The sequence below is a fragment of the Bubalus kerabau genome, chromosome 15 (assembly GCF_029407905.1).
Source record: "Bubalus kerabau isolate K-KA32 ecotype Philippines breed swamp buffalo chromosome 15, PCC_UOA_SB_1v2, whole genome shotgun sequence".
NCBI lineage: Eukaryota > Metazoa > Chordata > Mammalia > Artiodactyla > Bovidae > Bubalus > Bubalus kerabau.
The window spans coordinates 37,388,756-37,414,293 of NC_073638.1; the positions used below are offsets into that span (position 1 = coordinate 37,388,756).

Consider the following 25,538-nt stretch of genomic DNA (forward strand, 5'->3'; position numbering starts at 1 on the left):
TAAGAAGTTTAATGGTGCTTCCCAGGTGGCACAGCGGTAAAGAATCTGCCTGCCCATGCAGGAGACATGGTTCTGATCCCTGGCTACAGTCCATGGAGTCACAAAGAGTCAGACTCGACTGAGCAACTGAGCGCACAAGAAGTCTGATAACTCTGAGACTGTCATGCTAGAGATGCTGTGTGCCATGTGTTGGGTCCCTGATCAATACTTTCAACTGAGACCAGCTTTTCAACCATCTCCTCCAAAGCACCATATGCATGAGGAACCTTTCTAAGATTCGCTAAACCATTAGGCAGCTGAATATCCCCAAGTGACGTCTATCTATGGCACAAGGAGCAGAAGAATTACTCAGCCAAGCTCAAAATTCTTGACCCTTAAAATTGTGAGATGTAAAGAAAATTGTTGTTGGGGTTGTTTGTTATGTGTTAATAGAGTTCTGGAACACAGGAGAAAAGTACAGACATCAGCACAAAATAGTCAAAGGATCATGAGATAAATTGCAAGGGAAAATGTTTTAAAATAAATAAATAGTACCACTGCCTGTGCCCAAGAGAACATTTTGAGAAATGCATGAATTAGGGCTTGAAGAAAGGCACAGAAAGACTGGACATGTTAAACAGGAGACAGGCGAAATAATAACTGAATTCAGGCTTGGATTAGCTCGTGGTCTATTGGGAAAATATCTCCTAGGTGTAAATATCCAGTTTAGAGAGACAAAAATGGATAAGATCACTTAAAACCAGAGGTCTGGGGCAGATCCAGACCTTAACTGATTTTATTTTTCACAATAAGGGAAATCCTAAAATCTAAAAGAGTATTTTTAGAAACCAAAGAATGTGCCAGAAAGGAAAGAGAAGTGAAAGCAGAAACACTGCTCAGATCCAACAAATAGTGTTCATTTTATGAATTAAGTAAGGAAAAAGACCCACATGAGAAGCAGGGCAAATGGTAAGGAAATCACTGAGTCTTCCTGAAATGAGTGGCGGATTAACAGAGGATAGAGAAAACTGCAGACATAATTCATTACTGGGGGAGAAAAAAATAAATATGTAGCAGAAAAATGTTATTTAAGACTAAAATATTCAAAAGCTTTGGGAAGACAATGTTCTGAGAAGCACAGGGCAGAAGGAAGGTTCTGACTAGGCCCATAGGCACCAAGCTTCAGGAGCATCACAAGAAAACCCTGCCAAGATGACAGGGTCTTAAGGCCTAAGCAATTCTCAGCAAGAGGCAGAGACAATGGCCATCATATTATAGAACTAGGGTGTCTGTATATCCTATGTCAATTTTTTTTTCTCATTTAGCCCTAAAAGAATTTTTTAAAATATATGTCCCCCTATAAATTTTTAATTTGACAGGTAAGTTTTTCCGTCATAACTTTAAAGAACAAATTTGGACATGATATGATTTCCAGCAGACTATAAATAGTGACATAAAATAAAAGGACTGCATTACTCTTTTAGATGTATTTCATGAAATCTACATACCAAAACTTGATACCATCATCATGTTTAAAAATACATGAGTAATCTCTTTAACATGGGACCATTTTGCATCTTTTCATTTTAAAATTTACATTCCTATTCCATTTCTCCCTCAGAATTTTATCTTAATGTAATACATTTAAGTGTCAAAGAATTTTACTAATCACCATTATCAGGCTTATGATTGAAATTTGAAATCTTCTATTATTTCTTTGACTATAAGGCTCTAAGTGTTTAAAAATAATCTCTTCTTAGTTAAATTAGTGTTACAGTTATCATCAGTACAATTGGTCAATACAACATAGATGGTAAATTTTGAAAAATAATTATAAATCATAAAAATTAAAATTTTATCCTAACTATATCTCCTAATGAGATAAATAAGGCTTTGCAAACATTTTAGGCTTTCTAACTTATTTATCCATGACTAAATATTGACTTAATGATATAAATCCTGAAAAATCTTGTTTCTATAAATCAAATGAAAAGAAGAATGGGAGGAGTTTGTATAGACAAGTTGTTCACCCTTTGAGCACATTCTGAGCTATGTAGTCACTCAGTGATCTATCATCAAACACTATTTTTTAATGATCTGCCAGCTGATAATGCCTATAAATTTGTAGAAGCAAAAATTGGAAACCATTTGACTTGCAAAAGTATTTCTTACCCAATCATTAGATTCATTCATTCACTTATCTCAATTTCTGGGAAGAAATCCAGAAGTACTTTACCAAGACATATGAAATAACTCTTAATTATACCCACTACTCCTTCACTTAGAGCACCTTGGATTATCCAAATTATTCAGAGAGGATTAAGAAAATCAAAATATTATTAATTTCATCACCAATACAATTTTAATCAAATATTTTTGTGTGTTTCAAATATGTTTTATAAAAAGCTTGACTCTGCAGCTTTTGTATATTTAATTTATGGAAAATACCCACCCTATGACCTAATTGGCAAAGACTGTTCTTAAACCAACCCAATCAGCCAAGTCAACTTAGCTTTTTCTCAATATAGACCTGACTTCATTTTTAATTAAAAAATTTTAATATGTGTTCCAAGAAATGCTAAAAATGCTGACAAATAACTATGGAAATCATTTTATAAGGGAAAATGCTAAAAACTGTCAATATTAAAATAATATAGACTTAAAATAAAATTTGATTTAGTTGTATATGTTCTAAAGCCAAGAAGAAACAATCTATTAAACTTTCCAAAATGCAAAGTAACACATAGCTTACACTGTAAATTAATTATAAATCTGGAAATATAAAAGGCACTGTATTCCTTCAGTGAATAGATATGTTTATGTATTGAACTTTTTGTGTTTATTTCAAGGAATAATTAAATAAGATCTGAGAATAAAAATATCATTTGACTGTTTTTAGTAGCTCTTATGATCAATTTTCCCTATGTGTCTAAAGAAGAATAAAAGTATTTATACTTAAATCTAATTAGTCCAGCTGCCAGAAATTAATTATATCTCTTGCTAACAGGAAGTAGAAATTAGTGTAAATATCTCACAAAGTGTTTAGACAAAATAGTCTAACTGGTGCCTTAAATAATATGCATCAAATCTGAATAGAAAAACCATGCAAAACTTGTATCTGTAAATTTTATCCAGTATATCTTGAAAAATGTGGTTTTTCTCAAAAATATTTCAATTACATTTAAAAGGATCATTATCATTAAACTTTAAAGTCTTTGGTTCTTTAAAGATACTTTTCTTTCCAGCTAATGACATCTCTTCGCAGAAGGCAGTGGCACCCCACTCCAGTACTCTTGCCTGGAAAATCCCATGGACGGAGGAGCCTGGTAGGCTGCAGTCCATGGGGTCGCTAAGAGTCGGACACAACTGAGTGTCACTTTCACTTTTCACTCTCATGCATTGGAGAAGGAAATGGCAACCCACTCCAGTGTTCTTGCCTGGAGAATCCCAGGGACGGGGGAGCCTGGTGGGCTGCTGTCTATGGGGTCGTGCAGAGTGGGACATGACTGAAGCGACTCAGCAGCAGCAGCAATGACATCTCCTAGAGCTGAGCATAAGACAGAGCTGAAAAGAACCACTTGCATTTAAAAAGTACCCCTAAAGCCATTGTTAGTGTTTGATTTGCCCTACCTGTGCTATCTTTGCTTTGTCTAAAGAGAATATCCCTCAAGAGCTCTGCACAATTTGAGAATAAATGGATAAGATGGGCTTCCCTGGTGGCTCAGACTGTAAAGAATCTGCCTACAATGCAGGAGACCAGGGTTCGATCCTTGGATCAGGAAGATCCCCTGGAGAAGGAAATAGCAACCAACTCCAGTGTTCATGCCTGGAAAACCCTATGGACAGAGGAGCTTGGCGGGCTACAGTTTATGGAGATGCAACAAGTCGGACATGACTCAGTGACTCGCACACATACACACACACTCTACCATTCTACCACATTTCTAGATTCAGAAAATTCCCACACTGGGAAAAATACACAATTTATAATGCTTTTCTCAACGGAAATATTTAAAACATGGAAATGCATGGAAGCCTAAAGATCTATGGTTCATGAATATAGGTTTCTTTTTTGTTTGTTCTCCTCACTCCCCCTCCAAGGTTTTTGCTAAAAAGTGGGGGTGGGGGGTGGCAATGCACTATAAGTTTTGGGATGAGTGAGGAGTATGCCTTTCTTTCAGAAAATAACAGAAGGGCTACTAAAAATGACATATCATTGGGTTGTTTTTAAAAAAGAAAACAAATGAAAATTGAAGATCTAGAAATTGATGTCCTTAAAAATACGTGTGCTTGCACTTCTCCTAGGAAATCTTTGGGAACGCAGAGGATGCAATGCATCCGAAGTGGTAGATCCCAGGCTCAATCACTTCAAGCAGCCCAAATCAATGCATCCTGGAGTGGCAGAAACGCAACATTTACAGGAGAGCCTGAAATTCACAAATGTTGAAAACACTGGATGGGGAAGAATACAAATCGAGCAAGTCCTTGAGGAGGAATTACAAATACCTGGCTTTGCACGAAGAAGAAATATATCACATACCCTTCCATGAAAAAGGAGACATTTTTCTCCCAAATATGGTAACCATCACATCACGATTAACCTGTGGTTAATCATTTCCTCCAGTGAATGTATGTTCAGGAATCCTTGTGGACTATGGACGACTGAAATAGTCATCCTGTTGCATATGCAACCAAGACGGTACCTGTCATCCACCCTCTTTCTCTCAACCACAGATGAGTACCTATTAAGGTCTCCAGCAACCCTAAAGACAGTCTTGGGACTACATATTGACTGGAATTCCCACCATAAGGGTTGAAGATTGGCCTGTGTTAACTTTCTGTGAGTACAGCAGCGATGCTATGATAATACAGTGTATGCAAGGTACCAACTCTTTGGGTCCTTTCAAGTATCATGAGGAAAGACCAGTACAAATCAAAAAGCCCTGCAGAAATCCTTCCTATTTCTGGAGAAACAGCCTGGGCTGTAGTTACCCAGGGAAACATAATTTCACACACACACACACACACTGGGATGAGACCCTCCTGACTAGAATGAGCTGAATAAGAAAATTAAGGAGAATCCTATTAATTAATTAAGAACTGGGGGCTCTGAATTATTACTCAGAGTAAAAGGATTCAGCTTTCAGGTTTGTTTGTTTTTTTTCTTTCACTTTATTCTTTCCCAGGGAACTTTAAAATGAGATAGAAGACCATTTAAAAATTTTGAACATCCTGATAGTTCTCCTTCTGGCAATTATGTTTGGATTATCTTTACCTTGCTGTTGAATTCCCCTGCAGCCTCTGATTACCTGTATTAGGTACCATAGCTGAGCAAAATCTGAGAGTGGGAAAAAGAACAGGAAAGCAAATTATGACCTTTAGTTACAAAATCTCCTTAGAGTCAATTTAAGGAATGTAGTATTTTGAGTCATTTCCAAGTTTAAATTGCCCACTGGGATTCCAGAAGGATCTACAAAGGAGTAGAGTTTGTTATCTGGGGGGGATAGCTTCCTGAAGGTGGGAAAAGATGGCTTCATAGGGAGCTGACCTCCTCTTCTAAAGGGCCCAGCCATACCCTTGCCTGACCACACGTGGATGGATGAGTTCAGTAAGGTTACAGGACAAGAACTGTGAACACTCAGGAGTGATGCTTGGTCTCCAGTCCTCCTGCTCTGCTAGGGAGGGATTTCAGCAACACCACCTCTGCTGGCCTCACTCCTCACACCTCTATGTCACTTGCCAAGAGGGTAGGGATGCACTAGTGAGTTTGGAAGAAGGAACCAGGTATACTCAGCTTAGCACCTGCCTCTCTTCTCTTAGGAAGTGTCCCTCTGACCTGACCTTTGCCACAAGATAAGTACTTGTGCCTCAGGTGCAGTCTGAGGTTGCCCAGGTCTGCCTGGCACCGGGAGGGGAAACTTAGGGGCGAGATGAAGTTTTAAGTTCACGCAGCCACAGAGTCAGAGATAAACTCACGAACCAGTTCTACTAGAATAAAGGTGATATTTTAAACTAAAATAAATATTGATTGATGGGATGAATATAAAACATCTATCCACATGAAGCTGAGTCAAGAAATTTAAAAGTACAGGTGAGAGGTGATTTATTCAATAGAATCCCCTAGGAGTCGTCTTCAAGTAAATCAACCTCTGTTAAGTCTCTTCCGCTTACCTCCCACACAGCTAATCCTTTAAGCCAAGAAAGTCTAATCCTTAATACTCATTAATTTTCCATTGGTGACTCCTAACAGGTAAGCCTTAAATTTCTATGCCCACCAAGTAGTTAAATTATCTCAATAAATAATTAGTAATTTGTTGATTACTATATGTCCTATAAATTACTAAATGTCCTATAAATTCGCTTCCTCTCTTTGGAGGTAACACAGTGTTCATTCAAGATTAAGCATCCCAGCTCCTCCACCTAGTCCCCACATATCTTAATCTTTGGCCCATTCTCATCCTTCTAGGGACCTCCCTGAGCACAATCATTGGCAATAACACATCTAGAATCTGGAGCTTGACATAACATTCCAGGATGGAGCAGACCAATGCAAAGTAGTGCTGGGTTATCACTGCCCTCTTTACAAGGACCATTCTACCATGTATTGTGATTTGTGGTGGAAAGAGCACTGTTTCTCTGCTTTAGAGACTACGTGGCTCCTTTGTGCACAAAAGGAATTTTCCCAAATTGCATTTCCTAAAACACCAGTATCCCAGAATAAGTGAATGGGTGCTTTAAGAATAAAAAAAGATCTGTAACTATGTAAGTTTGGAACACACTGCTTAACATTCATGCATTAATAAATCTTTATTGGATGCCTACTGTGAGCAGATATTATATTAGTGAACAAAACAAACCAAACTCCCTGTTTATGCAAACTACAGTTCAGACAAGAAATACTATGAATATGTGAGGACCTTTAAGAAGACTCACATTAGCATGTCATAAGAGAAATCCTAATACAAAGAAATAAACTTAAGTTTAATTATGTCAAGATGATAAAGAATAAAGAATCTGCCTGCAATGCCGGAGATGTGGGTGTGATCCCTGGTTGGGAAGATCCCCTGAAGGAGAATATGGCAACCCATTCCAGTATTCTTTCTTGGGAAAACCCACGGACAGAGGAGTCTGGCAGGGGCCCTCTGGGGGCCCATGGGGTCGCCAGAGTCAGACTCAACTTAGCGACTAATAACAACATCAAACATAGGATCCTGGTATAATTACTAACTTCTAGAGAACAGTATTTTAGTCACCCGGTTAGGAAACACATGCTCACAACACCGAACACAGGCTACCCTGCCTTCAGGCGGTGTATCTTTTTATGTCACACTGTCCTGTTCGGAAACTTTCTAATGTAAAAAGAAGGTAAAGATCAGCCAAGAAATATTATGAGCACAGCAAGCTCAGCCCATAGGAGGGATTAGAGGACACCATGGGACATGTGGGAAGGAAGGGAGGAGTTGTCAGGAAACCAACAAATACACAGAGGAATGGAGGACAGACACTGCCCCCTCCACCAGGGGAGGGGGATCAATGAGGGACTCAGTCCTAAGACAGGAGCAGTTGATACAACAGCTCTCAGGCTGAGCATCAGTGATGCAGGTGGGCAGATCTGAGGATGCGGCAGGATTTAGGCAGGGAAGCAGAAGGGTTACCAAGTCCAAACTAGCAGCACAATCTGTCTATGACTCTGAGACTAGGTGCTGGGATCAGGAAGGGACTTTATTTGAGAGCCGGCTGGCTGAGAAGATGGTAGGGTAGCGCTGAAAAGGGGCCTGGTTGTCAGGTTCTTTTATGAACCAGAGATGGGAAGGGGCGGAGGAAACTGAGAAAAAAAGACTATTCAATCCTAGCAAACGCTAGAATGGGCAAGCCTCAGGCAGGGGAATGTGTTAGTTTCAATTCCTTACAGTTAGGCGGCTCAGGTTATCTCCCTGAGGCAGGTCATTATGTATGCTTACATTAACAGGAGCGTCAGGATGAGGGTTCAAGTCACAGAAGCAGATCCAACATGAATTCAAAATTAAGCTTTCCCGAAGCACCAGATCAGGAATTCCACCCTGAACAAGGTCAGGTTGAGGAAAAACAGAATGGATCCAGGTGCCCCGGGAAATCAGATACGTAGTCCACAATGCCCAGGTAGGTTCCTGACAGCCTAAGGAGCTTTTCCGCAGGATTCTATGATCTAGAGCATCAAAAAGACATCCTACCCTTTCCCTGAGAGTAGAAACAGCTAGGGACTGACTGCTTGCCAACCCTGCTGGCTTCTGTTCACAATCTAACAGAACTCTTCCATGTCAGCCCTTTTATGTGAGCCTGCTGCTGCTGCTAAGTCACTTCAGTCGTGTCCGACTCTGTGTGACCCCATAGACGGCAGCCCACCAGGCTCCCCCGTCCCTGGGATTCTCCAGGCAAGAACACTGGAGTGGGTTGCCATTTCCTTCTCCAATGCATGAAAGCGTGAGCCTGGTACTTCCAGGCAAAAGAGCATCAAAATGGTATAAAAAGCATCAACAGGCACCTGTGCTCCTGCTCAGGCATCCCTCCAGGCTCCCCTCGTCCCTACCACCGACTTCAATACCCCGGCTCATCACTTCTCCAACTTCTTCACCCACTTTAGCTCCCATGTTACAGTGGGTCCCTCTGGACTTGATGGTTCTTGATGGTTCCATCTGGGACACTGGCCCCAGCTTGAACTACTACCTGACCATACATGTGACTGTCAGCATTTGCTCATCAGCTTTAAGCACCAGAGCCCTGGTCCTTCCTTCCCCTTGTCCCAGGCTCTGGGGACAGGGAGAGTGAACTTCACAGACCCTTCTGGGTTACACAGGGCCAGCTACCCTGACCAGCCAGTGAGCCAGATCAGAAGGGCCTGTGCTGTGTGCAAAATGAGCCAGACACACAGGAAAAAGAGAAAGGAAATGCTGGGTTAGGTAAAAAGGCTGAATTTGGATAGAAGCCGATACGGGAAGGGATTTGTTATTTGTGGAAAGCTTTCACTTGATGGTGGGAAAAGAATGGCAAATATGTAACACAATATTTCTGTAACTATAAATAACATGTAAATACCTTTCCTAATGAAAACCGTATGGAATCAGTTTTTCTGGGAGGCTTTTAAAATAGGAAAAGGCAAGAGAAGGAAATAACACGTATTTAACCTATACTATGTGCTAAGTGCCTTTCGAACGTTGTTTACTTAGCCCTCTCACTTTTCTTCTGGGGAAGATTTTCACTTTATAGATGAGGAAAGGGAGGCTACGAGATTAAGGAACCTGACCAAGGTCTCGCCGTGAACCACGATGTGAAAGTAGATCTGTCAGATTCCAAAGCCTATGTTCTTCCGGGAATCAAGCACCAGACTGCCTGAAGGCAGGAGCTAGACTATCTGACCTTTCTAGATTCTTCTCTATTGCCAGGATATCCAGAATTGCCTTGTTCCCTGCAGGTGCCTTAAGTCTTTGGGGACGATAAAGATTCATTGTGTGCGCTGTGAACAATAACTCAACAGAGAAGAGTTAAGGTGGTGGGAGCAATACTGAAAGTACAATTAGGAGACGGTGTGCTCTGCCCCCGCCTTGCTGTGTGACCTTAGGTCAGTTTCTGCCCTCTCTGGGCTCCAATTTTCACATCTGGAAAATGCAGAGCTGGGCTAGACGCTCAGCAAGCCTCTGCTCAGCTCTGACAGTCCTGTCTCTAAGGTGTTGGAGTTCACTTTGGCAGTCTGAGAAGGATGGCCCCCAAGAAAGGCCACTCTGGAGCTTCCCCAAGCCTAGCAGAGCCACTCAGCCCTCCTCCGCCGCCCAGCCAGCACTGACCTGCACCTCCCGGGTCAGGGCCAGCTCCAGCAGCTGGCCAAAGTGCTCGCCCAGAGTGCTCAGGGTCTCGCTCACACAGGCCTTCATTGACTTCAGGACATGCTCATTCTCCACCTGGAGGCACCTAGGGAAAGAAACCCTCGATGGACCACCGGAAGGAGCAGGCGGTCAGCCCACAGCCATTTCCGGGGCCAAATCTGGGCCTGTCACAGGCCTGGTGGTGGAGCAAGTGGCCTGGGAAGAGGATATCAGCTCCAGGGGAGTCCAAAATGGAAATATTCCAAGACTGGCTCATCCTCCGGCTTCCTAGCATTCCGAGAAGAGCTGGCCTAAAATGGGATCTAACAGTGCAAGTCACCAGGAAGAAAGGCCACCCAAAAGTGGCTAAATCCATACCTTTGGGATTCTCCCTGGGAGAATCAACCATCAGTGTCTAGAGATGGGGGATGAGAGCTGCAGAGGAGGGATGCTGGTGTGCCATGCTCACTCTGAAGGTGTATCGCGATGCCCGTGCCCCTTTAAGAAATGGCTGCCTGCAGCAGTGCAGACAGGGGCCTTGAGGATTTTCTCCTAACCCAGGAAGATCAAGATAAAATCCACCCTTAAGGCCTGAGAATGTTTGATGCTGGAAGTCCAAAGAGCCCACACAGCCCTAGGAACGTCAAGTTGCAGGTTTTTCTTCCAGGGCCTGGGGGCTGTAAAGCATCAGGGAGAGTGTCAACACACTCTTGGGTATGTAAACAGACCAGGTTGAGTGTGTGTATGTGTCTGAGTGTCGTTGTGGGTTTATGTATGTCAGATATGGAGAAGGTGTGAGTGTACTCCTATGATTGTGTGAGTGGTCAGTGTGGATGTGAGGATAAGGTGTGTGTGTTCGCTTTCACTTTGCCTTGACCATGGAGATCAGGGGGCTTCTCAAAGCTGTGAGAAACCTTTCCTTGCTACCAACCCTCATGAATCCTCTTTCTTCCTATGGCCAGGCCTCTCCTCTGCCTTCTACATTCTCCCATGCCTGAAAACAGAGCAGAAAATCCCCAGGGAGTCTCTTAAGGTTGCAAAAGGAAGCTCCCAGGCCACCACCAGCCCTCCTCAGCCCCACTGTTCCCATGGAAGGAGACAGACGCCAGCACCTTCCTCTGCCTAAGGATGGCAGACGCAGTCCAGATTCACCCAGGGGCCAGATTTACCTCTCTGTGACCGCTGACAGCTCTGAACACTTCTCCATTAGCAGTTTCTCAATCTGCAGAAAAATAGATCAATTTTATTCAATTCAATAAGCATTGGTCGAAGACCAACTGCTGAGCTGGGCGCTCTGCGGCATAAAGATGAAGAATCAAATCATCCGATTTGGAAAACAGGCACATAAACTACAACCGTGAGAAATGGATGGCAACAGAGTTCATCGTCAGCTGCTCTGGGAGCTCAAGGAAAGAAAACTGAGCGATTAACTGTGCTGGGGGATCTGGGAAGTCTCAGAGAGGAAGAGGCATTTGAGCTGGGTTTCAAAGAGTGAAGAGAAGTATACTGTGCAAAGTGGAGCAAGGAAAAGGGTAGAGAACTAAGGTGCAAAGTGATGCCAGAGGAAACAGATATAAAGGGGGATTTTCAGTGGTTCACTCTGGACCTGAAGAAGATTCAGAATCATGGGCTTTGAAACTAGAAAGCTGTAGGTTGAATCCCAATTATACCATTCACGCATAACTTTGGGCAAGTTACTTAGACTCTCTGAGTTTCTATTTCCACATCTATAAAATGAGGACAATAATACTAGCTAATATTTTTAATTAATTTAATTAGAACTCAGTCATCACAACGGAGCTATGAAATAAATTCTATTATTATACTCATCAGGATGATGGAACTAGAGCACAGAGAAGTAACTTGCTGAGGTCACACAGCACACAAAGCTGAAATTTGAACCCAGGGAGTCTGGCATTAAAATGGGTGTATTTAACCATTTCAGTGTCTTGCACTGTGGCCTCACAAGTTATGTTGGCCTCACAGGTTGTATAAGTTAAGTGAGATGTGTATAAAAACATCTAGCACAGTTCCTAGCACGAAGCAGATACTCAGAAAAGGTCCTCACTGTCTTCCCTGCTTCATTGAAAGGGGAGGAAGGTCCCTGGAGCAGGAAGACTTCAGACTCTAAGCAATTCAGACCCACTCTTTTAAAAGACACTCCCAGTTCTGAGTGCCCACCCATGCCCAGGCCAGGCAACCAACCTGGCTCATCTCCTGCGAGGAGTTCCTGCTGACAGCGCTGTACTCGCTGACCATGGAGCGGGCATGGCAGGTCAGACGCACGCTCATGCTGTGGACGCGCGCCCAGCGGTCCTGGGCCAGCTTCTGCCCGATCCTGCGCAACTCAGTGCTGATGACCCAGCCCCGCTTGAGCAGCAGCTGCAGGGGGTCTCCAGGGCCAGAGCCACCTGCCAGGATGAGGTCACCCTGGGCATCCTCCTCCAGGCTGATGGGCTTCGCCTGCAGGACACACATGCACTCACACTCCGTCATGAGCTTCAGGTCCTCCATCCAGCGCTGGACTGAGTCCACTTGCATTAGGTGCAGCCTGCAGCCAGGGTACAGCATCATGAAGGCTACTAGCACTCCTCAAGTTCCAACAGTTTCAATCCCAAGCCATCTGATGTTTCCTAAACACCTACTCTATGCTCACCACTGTTTCTTGCATTCACTTACCTTAAACTTCTTGCTCCTCATTATGCCCATCTTATAGATAACAAGATGTTTTGAGGGCAGATGACCAGACAAACCAGGCCATGAAGTCTGATGGAGTAACAGATAACTTTTACAGTAAGAAGAAAACAGAAAAACCCTAAGTATCAAGTACTGGTTATGTCAAATAAGCTATAGTACAGCGACATATAACGTGAACCTATTTAAAATAATGCTTTCCAAAAGTTTATAGCATTAATAAACACAAAGTATGCAATCAGTATGCAGAAATGTAAACACAGCTATTATAACTATGTTAAAAAGCTATGTCTAGAAAAATATTTAAATGGAATATTAAAATGCTAGTGGTTCTTTATGGGTGGTGAAATGAAAAAAATTTTTCATTTGTTTTCAACTTTTCTCTAACTTCTAAATTTTCTATCATAAGCATGTATATGACTTTTTTTTTTAAAGCTAGATATTTTTCTTTTTATTTTTTATTACTTGATGGCTTCACCATGCAGCATGTGAGATCTTAGTTTCCCAACCAGGGATCAAACCCACTCCCTTTACTTTGAAAGCATGGAGTCTGAACTACCTGGTTGCCAGGAAGTCCCATACTACATTTTTAATGGAACAAAATTAACTCTATTTAATACAACAGCATAAGAATATCAATTAGATCCTAAAATCTTTGTCAAATAAAGTTCACTCTAAAATCACCTAGTCAAATAATAGTAAGTAACATCAGATCATTAATGAAGCTTTGAGCATTGGTTGAGTGAATTATATTTAATAGCATGTAATTGTCAGGCACTGTGGGAAAAGTGGAGATCAACATGCCAAGCCTCCCTTCTCCTGGAGTTTCGGATCTGCCTAAAGAAACAAGACACACTAATGAGAAGTTAAAAAATAATAGACTTCAACATCATTTGAAAGTTACGACAGAAAAAGATAAGCACAGCTAAACTTTAAGGCTGGGTTTGAGTCCCTTGGCCCTTGGCTTGTAACAGGCTTCTAACTAGTCTTTTGTCATGCATCTTAGCTGCCTCCAGCCATTCTCCATCTACCACGAGTCATTCATTCATCCCACAAATAAGTACTCAGAGTCTACTACATGCCAAGTACTGTCCAAGCTCTGGGCTATAACAACAGGTAGAAAAAAGCCATTTCCTTTGTGAAAGTTACATTCAAGTGAGATGAGAGTCAACTTTCAAAGCAATTTCCAAAATAAACAAAAATAAATAAGCAACGTATACTAGAGGTAGTAAGTACCATGAAGGAAAAGAACAGGAAAAAAGTCTGGAGAGTTGTGGCGGTGGAAGGGGAGTAGTTATTGCATTGTAAAAATAGGTGGATCAGAGAAGGCTCTCTGAGAAAGGGACATGTGAGCCAAGATTTGAAGGACATGAGGGAGTGAGCCGTGTGGATATCTGGGGGCAAATTGTTTCAGGGAGAGAAAACAGCAAGAGCAAAGGCCCTGGGGCACACAATGTCTGTGAGGTGTGTGAGAAATAGCAAGGAGGCCAGAGTTAGCCTGACAGGGAGAGAGACGGAGGACTTGAGGTGAGGGCAGTGGATGGTGGAGGTGGGCAGTCCCTGAGGAGTTGTGTAGGACAAGATGAGGACTTGGCTTTTATTCCGAGTTATCACAGCACACAGAAAGCATGGAGGAGAGTGGATAGGTAGGCCCAAAGTACCAAGGAGAACTGAAATGATAAAGGCATGCTCCAATTATCATGGTTAAAATCACATCTTCATTTTTAATGAGAAGGACTAGGACTTTCTCAATGATGCAGCTGTCTCTAAGGCTTTTAAATGTAATTTTTAACTACAAGACTTACACTGTTTATGCAAATTATACATGTGGTTCCTTACAGCTTTTTAAATTGTTAAAAATAAGAGCTTACCAATGACCTTTCTTTCTCCCTCTCCCTTCATGAAAAATAGCTATTATATTTTGTAAAGAATTTGAATAGAAGATAGATGGATGAAAAATCACTTTATGGATATACCACAATTTATTAAACATTTTCCCATTGTTGGGCACTCATTTGTTTCTAGTTCTTGACCACTACAGACCCCATTATACATGTGCCGTTACATATCAGTATCTTCACTCTATGCCATAGACCCCAGGAGTAGGAAGGAGCAAAGTTCAGTAAGTTGCCACATTAGCTCCCCAAAGAAGCAATGCATTCCCCAACAATGCAGGAGAACTTTCTATACATATATGTTGTTATTCCCCTATGTGAGTCCCCCCTACCAACTGCCTCCTTCCATAAGTTAAAGTTCCCGAAGCTTGGATGGGGAGCTTCCTAGATCTGGCCTCAGCCTCCTTTCTACACACCTCCCTTTTCCATCTTCTCTCCAATCTTAGCACTCTCACCATAAACACACTACACTCAGGGCACACTCAACCTCCCTGTTTCCCAAGCACAGCAGTCTTTTACAGTCTATACCCCTGTCTTGCACAGATAGTTTCTTAGACTGGAATCTTTTTTCTTTCTTCTTGACCCGGCAAGCTCCTATTCACCCTGTGATACTGGACTCTAATGTTACTTTCTCTGAAAAGCCTCAGTCAGAGTTCATCAGCTGCCCTCCAGCAGCTCCCACCTCTCCATGCTTCCTCCATTGGAGCCTAATAACATTCTATTGCAATTTGTATATCTGTCTGCACTCTGTACATCCTATGAGGGACAGTCCCTCATATCTGGTTTCTCACCAGTGCCTGACAGATCCCAGCTCCACCTAGAATGAGTGGCAGGGATCTACTGCTCTACCTCTGCAGGGGGTTATTACACGTCTCCACCATTCCACCTCCCAGGGAAGAGCATCAAGAACAAGGTCAACTGACAAAAAAATGCACAACTGAAAAATTGAGAATTATGTTTTATTTGACAGACAAAACTGAACACTTCAAGTCTGGGAGGTAGCCTTTCAGAATAGCTCCAAGGGACTGCTCCGAAGAGGTAAGGAAGGAGCCAGGATATATAGGGGGTTTTGCAACAAAGGCCAAGTAGACAGAACATCAAAACATTACTGTTAAATAAAGAAAGCCAGACATCTCAAGTTCATGAATATAGCACTTTTTATGTATAGGAAGATGCAAGAGTCAGGACTCCCTGAAATCGTTCTTTTGATATGCATCTCAGCTATCTAGCTATCTAGGCCTGGTACCTTGTTCTTTTCCATCCTGAGTTCCCCCAGGGCAGCCCACTGGCTGCAGAGTGAGGCTGCAGAGGCTGAGGGCTTGGCAGCAGGCGGCCCATTTGTCGCCATTCTGAGTTCCCTCGGGGCTCATCTTCAGGGGCGGCTATAGTGGCCTGATGGCTGCAGCATCCTTTGTTTACTGATACACTGGCAACATTTTTCATTCATGACAACATGATAGGAAAGGGGATTCAGGAGATGGAAAAATGTATGCCCATCATGTTCTAGAGATACAGACCTGGGAGGCAAACTGACCTAGGGACTTTTAAGGGACAACAAATAAACCAGTCACTCACTCACTGACTCATTCTCTTCATAAATACTTAGGAGGGGACATCTGTTGTATTTGTCTTCCCAGCACCCTCCCTCCTTCCATCAGTGGCAAAGGCAAGCTACATTAGCTGCCTGGCCTCTTGGTGGGGCAATGTAGGCTTCAGCATTTGGGCGGGCCCCTGCTCCCAAACATAAGGTGGTCCCCCAGGAGCCCTGTCTGCATTGTGTGAAGATGCTCTTCATCACAGCTGGTGGTTAATCCATGGGTGGGCTCCTGAACCAAGCTGCACTAATCCGATTCCCTCTCCCTAAACTATGAGACTTAGAACCAAGAGTTAACAACAGACTGGAGGTGCCGGATGTGAGTCACTTTCATGAGGGCAACTTCAGCTATTCCATGAGGAACTCCAGCATCAACTGAAGATTGGGGAACAAGGCCCAGAGTTAATCTTTATTGCTTGCAACCAAAAGAATCTTTTCTGAAGCACAAGTTCACAGATAATTAAGCAGAGTTCAGTCAGTGCCGTCCCTTAAAAAAATGGTTTTCTGGGAGCCTTTCATTCCAGTTGTAGATCAGGGTCGGTTCATGTAGAAGGTGGCTTTAGAGCTGGGTAGGGCTGGGACACAACTTAGCAACAGAGTTGGAACGCTAAACACAGTGGGAGCATCTTCCAGGGTGTGGCAGATGACAGGACAATGAGTAGGTTAGTGGGGTTAGAGTTAAACATTCTGGAAGAGCGGGAGCAAAGAGAGGGGAAAGCTTGGAGGAAGGGGAAAGCCCTGAGCTTGAGAAGCTTTGAAGCCAGAGTGGGGGTTGGGAATTTATGCTGAAAACCCCAAAAAGCTATTCAAGGGCAGCAGGCTAGGCAATGATAGGAGGAGACCAGTGGAGTTGAAAGATTCCTACCTAAATCACAGCAGCTGAGACCAGCACCCAGTACAAAGGAAACCCACAGTGCTAAGGTGGGCTCTTGGCTCATCTCCCCATGGAAGAGCTCTGGGGTCCTCAGGGGGAGATACTCACACCCCTCACTTCTGGTCTGGGTGGGAAAGGGCCGTGGAAGAACCAGGTAGAAAAAGAAAGACAAAGCCACCACTTGCCAATGACCTGGGCCCATTCCACAAGGGAACCTCCTTTCTGATAAGCCACGTTGATAGCATGTACTTCTGATATGATGAAGACACTTCACCTCTGTCACTTTTTCCCTGAAACCCATCTCGGTCTGATGAGATCCCCAAACCAAGATTTTCATCACTCCCCACTTCCCCCCCAACTTGCATGGAGGTTATTACTCAGTTCTTGCTCTTTAAGGTCTTTAGAAATTAGAAGGAAAGTGGGATTTCAGAAGCTTTGCTGATTAAAATCCTAGTTGATTTATCACTCTGCTGGTAAGAGAAATGGAATGACAAAACTATTGATTTCCCCGGTGTTTGTATATTTGTGTCTGTGTGTGTCCGTGTTGGCAGATATGAACTCATCTGGGTGTCTGTCTATATTCTCTGTGTGTTGGTGTCTGGGTGACAGTCTGTGTATCCCTACCTGAGTCAATACTCAGATGAGTTTGTGTGTTTACTGGTCTTCTGTCAGAGAAACTTGAAGATTAAAAATGGATGGCGGTGGCATCGGACTTGAGTATGGGCTGCGACTGATGACTCAGTTCCAAAGAAAAGAGAACAGAAAGTGGAGGAAAAAAGTAACTTTGCAATGGAGAAACCTGGCAAACACCACCTTAACCAAGAGATCAACCTCACTGCTGATAAGCCACATTGATAGCAGGCAGAAGGAAATGGCAACCCACTCCAGTATTCTTGCCTGGAAAATTCCATGGACAGAGAAGCCTGGTAGACTACAGTCCATGGGATCGCAAAGAGTCGGACACGACTGAGTGACTTACTTTCACTTTTCACGTTCAGTCTTGACATGCTCTGGAGGAGGGTATGGCAACCCACTCCAGTATTCCTGCCTGGAGAATCTCCATGGACAGAGGAGCCTGGCGGGCTACAGTGTATGAGATGGCAAAGAGTCGGACCCAACTGAGTGACTAAACACAGCACAGCTCAGCACAGTTCTGATAGGATGTGAAAAAGACACTTCAAACTCTGTGAATTTTTCCCTGAAACCCGTAACTCGGTCTCATCATGGGAAAAACAACAGGGAACCAAACTAAGGGTTTGCACACAAACTAAGCACACGGCACACATGTACAAAAGACCTGACCAACACTCCTCAAACCGTCAGGGTCACCAAAAGCAAGGGGAGACCAAGAAACTGTCATAGACCAGAGGAGAGTAAGGAGATGCGGTGATGACCAAATGTAACAGGATACCCTGGATAGAATCCTGAAACCATAAAAAAAAAAAAAAAAAAAATACATTCATGGAAAAACTAGTGAAATCCAAATAAAGTCTGGAATTTAGTTAATGGTAAAGGACCAATGTTGCTTCCTTAGTCGTGACTAATGGACCAAGTGGGTATCAGACAGTAATCAGAGGAACTGGGTATATGGGATATAGAAAAACTGTGTACTATCTTTGCAACTTTCTGCAAATCCAAAACTATTAGGCAAAAAAAATTTTTAAGTTTCTTTTTAAAAGATGAGGTTTGGCAGGGAGGTGGAATTCAGATGACAAGCCAAAGGATTTTCCACCCCATCCCTCTAGAAAGAATTTCACTTCCCGTGCTTCTTCCCCAACCGGAAACACAGGCGGAGACGGTATGTCTCTCTGACTTTGTGTCCCGAGCTTCACAGCAGGAAGCCTTAGTGCATCCAAGCTCCAGAGGACCAGAAGACGGAACCTGGCTACGAAGCTGAAGCCGAGAGAGAGAGGGTGTATGGCTCAGCTAGGAGACAGAAGTTGTCCCTCTTGGTGGGGAGAAACAGGGAGAGCCTAGTTGGCTCTGTCTTCAGTCGACCCCATCACCCACCCTAGAGCCCGGCAATGGCTGGATCCCAGGCCAGACTCTTAGACCTGAGCCTTCTGCACTTAATGATCCCAGGGAGGCCTCACTCTGGCAGCCAGGCCCACAGACTGGCTCAGGAAGATCCTGATCCCTCCTTAATCGCCTGAACAGACCCTGAAGCAAAGCTTCCTCAGACAGAACAGCCTATTGTGTAAAGGCCTAGAGCATAAGAGGAGCTTCCGCAGGCCCAGGCCAACAAGGCTCGCACTTCTCCACACGGTGGTAGAAAGAGCTGGGCCTGCTACTCATAATCTGTGTGAGGGATTAAAGCCACGTTGTCCTTGCTGCTGCTTTCTTCCCCCTTTTCTGATATTTGTATTGAAGTAACATACGTATTTGTTGTTGTTGTTCAGTCGCTCAGTCGTGTCCAACTCCCTACGGACTACAGCACACCAGGCCTCCCCGTTCTTCACTATCTCCCGGAGTTTGCTCAAACTCATGTCCATTCAGTTGGTGATGCCATCCAATCATCTCATCCTCTGTTGCCTCCTTCTCCTCCCTTCCTCAATCTTTCCCAGCGTATGTATTTAGAAGTAAACAAATAATATCAAGCTGCAGTTTTATGACTTTTCATAAAATCAATGTACCCTGGTATCCTAAAACAGACAAAGAAATAGAACATTAGCAGCATTCCAGAAGTCACCCTTGCACCCCTTTCTGGTCACTCCTCAACCACAATTACCAGTGTCCTGACCCTCACAACATACATTAGCCTTCTTAGTCAGTTTCTTAACCTCTCTGAGCTTCAATTTCTTCATCTGTAAAACTGAGATAATAATAGAACCTGCCACACTGAGTTGATGGACGGATTAAATGGTGAACACGAAAGGACATTGCATAACACAAAGGAGATGCTCAAAAATGTTCATTCTCTTGGCTGCCCTTCCCCACATGCAGCACTTTAGCACCTCTGCTGCTGCTGCTGCTAAGTCGCTTCAGTCGTATCCAACTCTGTGCGACCCCATAGACGGTAGCCCACCAGGCTCCCCTGTCCCTGCGATTCTCCAGGCAAGAACACTGGAGTGGGTTGCTATTTCCTTCTCCAATGCATGAAAGTGAGAAGTGAAAGTGAAGTTGCTTAGTTGTGTCCGACTCTTAGCGACCCCATAGACTGCGGCCCATCAGGCTCCTCTGTCCATGGGATTTTCCAGGCAAGATTACTGGAGTGGGGTGCCATTGCCTTCTCCATTAGCACCTCTAATAACTATAATAATGGTGAGAATTTAGTGAGCACATTTCATGTGTTGAGAGCTGTGCTGAGTATTTTAAATGAATTATTTGGCTTACTCCTCAGAACTGTCTGAGTTGGGTCTTATCATCATCCCCATTTTACAGATGAGGAAACTGAGATGCAGAGAAGTAAAGTCACCCAGGTCAAAAGCAGTAAACCCTAGTCTCTCTGGTTCCAGAGTCTACTCTTCACTGCTCTGCTTTACTGCTTCACATTCTGCCCACCCCTTCAAAAAATGTGAAGAAGATCCGAGAGCAGGATAAGATGCCTCAACCCAGGAAGACAAGTGGGGCTATTTTCTCAAGGAAGAACTTCAGGGACTGCTTATTGGCAACAAGAAGATGAAGGGAAACTGTGAGCCACTGGCTCTGCCTGAAGCTCTGGGTAGCGGGAAGACCAGGATCACGGGCCCCAGAGAGGGAATTGCTGCTTTCAGGCCAAACCCGCTCCTGGCCGCGCAGTTCCAGGAGCTGCCTTCCTGGGTGACAGCCTCAGAGATGAAGACAGACAAGGGGCGCCTGTGGGGCAAGAAGAATCCGGTTTTCTTTAATAATGAACTTAAAATAACTTCTGTTTCTAGAGATTGTTTAAACAGATACCTCCTCTTTCTCTCCCAGCAGCAACCAAACATACAGAGAAGAATAAACAAGCAGATTAGTAAACCCATGGATCCTTGCCTCTTGCCTCCTCCTAACCCCACTCCGTGGCTCATCCCCAGGCCCCAAGAAGCAGGCACATCCCACTCAGGTCCAAGGCCAACTCTGACCAGGGAAGGGAGGACATTGGAGGCTCTGGCCCACCAGCAGGTAGAGGTCAAAATGGGTTGATGATAAAGGCATGTATATACCTACAAAGCCTGACTTTACTCAGCTTGCTTTGCTCCCAAGTTACTCAAGTTACAACTAAGCCATTGGGATAATATATAATTGCATTAAATAAATAAATAAAATAGATAATTGGGTGGAAAGCAGTTCTGAAGTCACGGGGAAAGAGAAAGTAGACAAAATCCACCAGTTATAACTAATATTTATTGGACTCTTACTGTGCCCCATAGCTGTACAATTATCATGCAGTATTTTATTTTCACAGTAACCTGGTTAAGTGAATGTTCTTATTGCCTTTACTTTCCAGATGAAAATAGAGGTGCACAACACTTACAAGACTTAAGAGAGCCAGAACTCCATGTAGGCAGCCTGATTTCATAGACTATGTGCACACCGGCCATCCTAAAGAGTTTCTCCACCTGTCTCTCTTGTTCACTAGACTTTGAGATTTCCCTCAAAAGCAGGCACTTTCTGATTTATCTCAGCATCACCAGTATCCAGCACACAGCAGGTATTAATAAATACTTATTTGAATCAAGTAAACCAAAGAGTTCCTGGAAAACAGATTATGAGCCTTGCCAGCCAAAAATATTTCCAGAAATTGCAGAGTGTCATGCAAGATAAGCATGAGTGCCCTGACTGGGAACATAGACTGGAATCCATGACATCACTCCATCTTCTGTTCTGGGGCTATATTTCAGACAATGTGTACTCTGTCTTTGGCTTAGATGTCAGAAAAAGTGTAGATCAACCTATGGCTAAAATTTGAGTTTGACCAAGTAACTGGATACTACAAAAGACATGATAAAAATGTTTTGTGTTTTAAATAGAAGTACTTAAAGCAGATATCAGCAGAATCAGAGAGACCTTTGTAAAAGGCATTGTGCAAACATTCCTATATTCCATGAAGCAATGCTCTGATTGGGTGGAGCTTGAACCCTTACCAACCATTATCCAGATGCTCAGAACTTACAGGCAAATGGCTTTCCAATGAGGAATGGGGATATATATCTAAGCCTTGGCGAAGTGGCTGAAGGGAGGTCTGAGCTCCCATAGGAAGTGCCTGTCCCCACATGATACCTGTAACAAACATAAAGTAGTCTCTACCAGTTTCATAAGATTTAAAACAATCCCTGGTCAATTCAGTGAAACGCTACAGATGTTGATCATATACCAGGCTTTGTTCTGGCAACCCTTGCCCTTACACTGCCCAAGAGAAAAACAGACATAAACAAATACAGCCAACCTCATTCTCATTCCAACATGATGTACCACAGTGTCAAGTATTTCCAGGCATCCCTAGAGTTCAACTCTTATATATTTCCTCCCTAGTCCCTGAAAAAAGACAGGTTCAGTCACCCACATGGCAGCATTGGATCACGCTGTCATCTTTTCTCCCTTCAGCAGACTTCCACTGGCTGTTACTCTAACTGCCAGGCCCTGCCAGGTCCATCCAGCATGGCTGCCTTTCCTTCTAGGCAATGTCATGCTCTCTGATCTCTATTAGACATCTCGGACTATCACAGTCACTGCTTCTTCTCTTACTGCTGCATCTTCTAGGTACCACTGTGCCGGCATCAGAGCCTGGCATGACACTGGGTGTTCCAGGCATCAGGTGGCTTCTGTTGGGTACCACTATTCCCCTCTGAGTATGAACCCTGGAGCTAGATTGCCTGGATTAACTACTAGTTGGCCACTTGCTAACTACAACTTTGGGAAAGCCTCTTTATGTTTGAGTTTCCTCTTCCTTACTGGCAAGATGGAGTGATGATAGTACCTAACTCCTAGGCATTTTTTGATTAATAAGTGAAAATTATCTTCTGCTGGCATCTGCTTTAAGTATTTCTACTTAAAACACAAAACTTTTTTATCATGTTTTTTGTAGTATCCAGAGTGTAATAAGTATATTACAACTATATGTAAATATTTGCTTAGAATAATTTCTGATAGGCAATACTGTGTGTGTTCATTATTTCTGGAGTGATTTGAATTAAAGCAGCTGTATCATCAGAACTTAGTTGCTTAAAAGTAAGAGAAATAAGGAAGAATTCTGAAAAGATAACAGTTGTGGCAACATCGTTTTTCAGTCACTCCAGTTCCCCATATAAAAACTGGCAGAGTAACTAGATAACAGAGCCAAAACCCCATGGATAATATTTACAACAAAACTAGACGGTAAAGGATTCCTACAAAACTCAAACTGCAAGCAGGTGGGGACTAACCACCCGCAGTTACAAGACTGTATGAGAAGCAGCAGTAAGGAGGCATCTGGAGAGGATGAGAACTTGGATGAGCCACTGTGTATTTACTGGAAAGGACAGTGTGACAACTTAGGAATAGTAACTGAAATCAGAAGGGGTTTGCCTCTCTGCGGTGAGTGCAAGGCAACTACTCTAGACTCTTAAAACGGAACCAACAGGAATCTCTTCTACACAGAGCCACGTTAAGAAGAAACTTTGGGGAGTAAGATCAAAATTGAGCAAGACAGAGACAACAGAGACAGAGGAGGAGATGTTCAGTCCAACGTGAAGGGCAGAACAGAGCTAGGAACCTTAGAAGGCAGATCATTATGTTTTTTGAACCCTATATAAAAACAAAAGACAATGGAGCTATATGCAGTTAGAACAGCTTTCCTAAATGCACCCACCCCACCCCCCCCTGCAAATATACATAAATCTAATTTCACATAGAAATGAGCAACAAAAATGTATTGAAGTATCATCCCATGTACAATTATTTTAGAAATAGAATAAAGAGCAGAATAATAACAATGAGAAAATGCCAGTAGAATGTACTCACAAAACAGAAGGAAATTATAACTTACTATTTCAGTAACCATTACAAAAATGAGTTTAAATTTTTAAGAAAATTATAGATACAGAGTATACTACATAAATGAAAACAAGCATACAAAGCACATTCTAGGAAGATTGGACTTTTATTTAAAAAGAAAGAAAATCCTTTGTGCATCTAGAAATAAGTGCATGTTAACTTATGCTTGTGTACATGTTAAATTGCTTCAGTCATGTCCAACTCTTTGTGACCCTATGGACTGTAGCACACCAGGCCCCTCTGTCCATGGGGATTCTCCAAGCCAGAATACTGGAGTGGGTTGCCATGCCCTCCTCCAGGGGATCTTCCCACCCCAGGGATCGAACCTGTATCTCCTGTGACTCCTGCATTGTAGGCAGATTCTTTATTGCTGGGCCACTGGGAAGTCCATGTTACTTATAAAGGACCAAAATTAGGCTATAATAATATTTTTAGAGCAATCCTTTTTACTAGGGAAAAAAAAAGTAAAGTAACATATACAAAATACTAAGGGAAACCAAGGATTTTATATTTAACCAAAAGGACGTTCAAGTATAAGAAGGAGCCCTGATTCCTGTGGCAGCGGTGGTGTTGGAAGACAATCATGCAAGAACAATTAAGATAAAATCAATAGGGCTTCGATACCAAATCATAAGGATGAAGAATGACAGGAACTAGTCAAAGAGGTGACCCAGATTTTTGACTTGAGCAGATGAATGGACAGGCAAAACCAGGTCAGAAGATAGGAAGATGGGTTCAGTTTGAGACTAGTTGAATCCAATGGACATATTGTCTCTTTTTTTGAAGAGGGCCCATCCTTCTCACTGGACTCCCTCCCATCGAACTTCATTCTCCAAAATTCTGGGCACTTCCAGCCTCCATGAAGAGTGTGTGGCCTCCATACCCTCACACGTTCAACTTTGAATATTTATTCAATAAATATTTCCTTAGTGTCTACAATGTGCTGGGAATTCTTCTAGCCACTTGGGATACAGAGTGAAAAAGCCAAAAAACATCCCTGTCCCATGGAAGGTACTTTCTAGCAGGGAAAACAGACAATAGCAATAAATTGTAATAAATTTAAAAGTGCAGAGCCATTTCAGGAGATGCAACTCCAATTCCTAGGTCTGGTAGATCCCCTGGAGGAGGAAATGGCAACCCACTCCAACAGTCTCACCTGGAAAATTCCATGGTCAGAGGAACCTGGCAGGCTACAGTCCATGGAGTCACAAAGGGTCAAACACAGCTAAGGACACATGCAGTACATTAAACGCAGATCATTTCTTTTCAAAAGATGTAAGAATACGTGGGGATGAGATTGTTCATGTGGGAAGCAGAAAGGTAACTGCCACAAAAGGATTAGGGTAGGACTCATTGAGAAGGTAGGATTTGAGTAAATGCTTCAGAGAAAACCAACCATGGTTAAATACAGGTGCTGGGCATTCCAGGCAGAGGGAACAGATGGTACAAAGACCCTCCGCTGGAGTAGGCCTGGGTGTTTGAGAAATGGCACAGAAATAAACACGGCTAGAATGGAGTGAACAAAGGAAAGATCAGGAAGAGGTGAGAAGGGACTCAAGCTAGATCCTGGAGGCCCCTGGAAGCCACCGCAGGCACTCTGGGATTTCACTCTGAGGAAACATGAGGAGTCCTCCTGAGACATCCGAGGAGTCTTGTCATCAGACATCAGCTGGGTCCACCCGGCCCCCACACCATTCTACAACCCAATCCGGAAGACTCTCTCACTAAGGGTT

General features: G+C 43.2%; 1 protein-coding gene across 1 annotated transcript in view; it reads right to left on the bottom strand.

Annotated features, from left to right (window-relative positions):
* The window catches only part of INSC (INSC spindle orientation adaptor protein), a 68,927-nt gene extending 56,407 nt beyond the window's left edge, over positions 1-12,520 (bottom strand). The window contains exons 1-3 of the mRNA XM_055548529.1: positions 12,021-12,520; positions 10,985-11,037; positions 9,798-9,921 (exon numbers count right to left, since the gene is read on the bottom strand). Of these exons, the coding sequence (XP_055404504.1) occupies positions 9,798-9,921; positions 10,985-11,037; positions 12,021-12,389 (546 nt within the window). The 5' untranslated portion in view covers positions 12,390-12,520. The remainder of the gene's footprint in view (positions 1-9,797; positions 9,922-10,984; positions 11,038-12,020) is intronic.
* Positions 12,521-25,538: the final 13,018 nt, after the last annotated feature.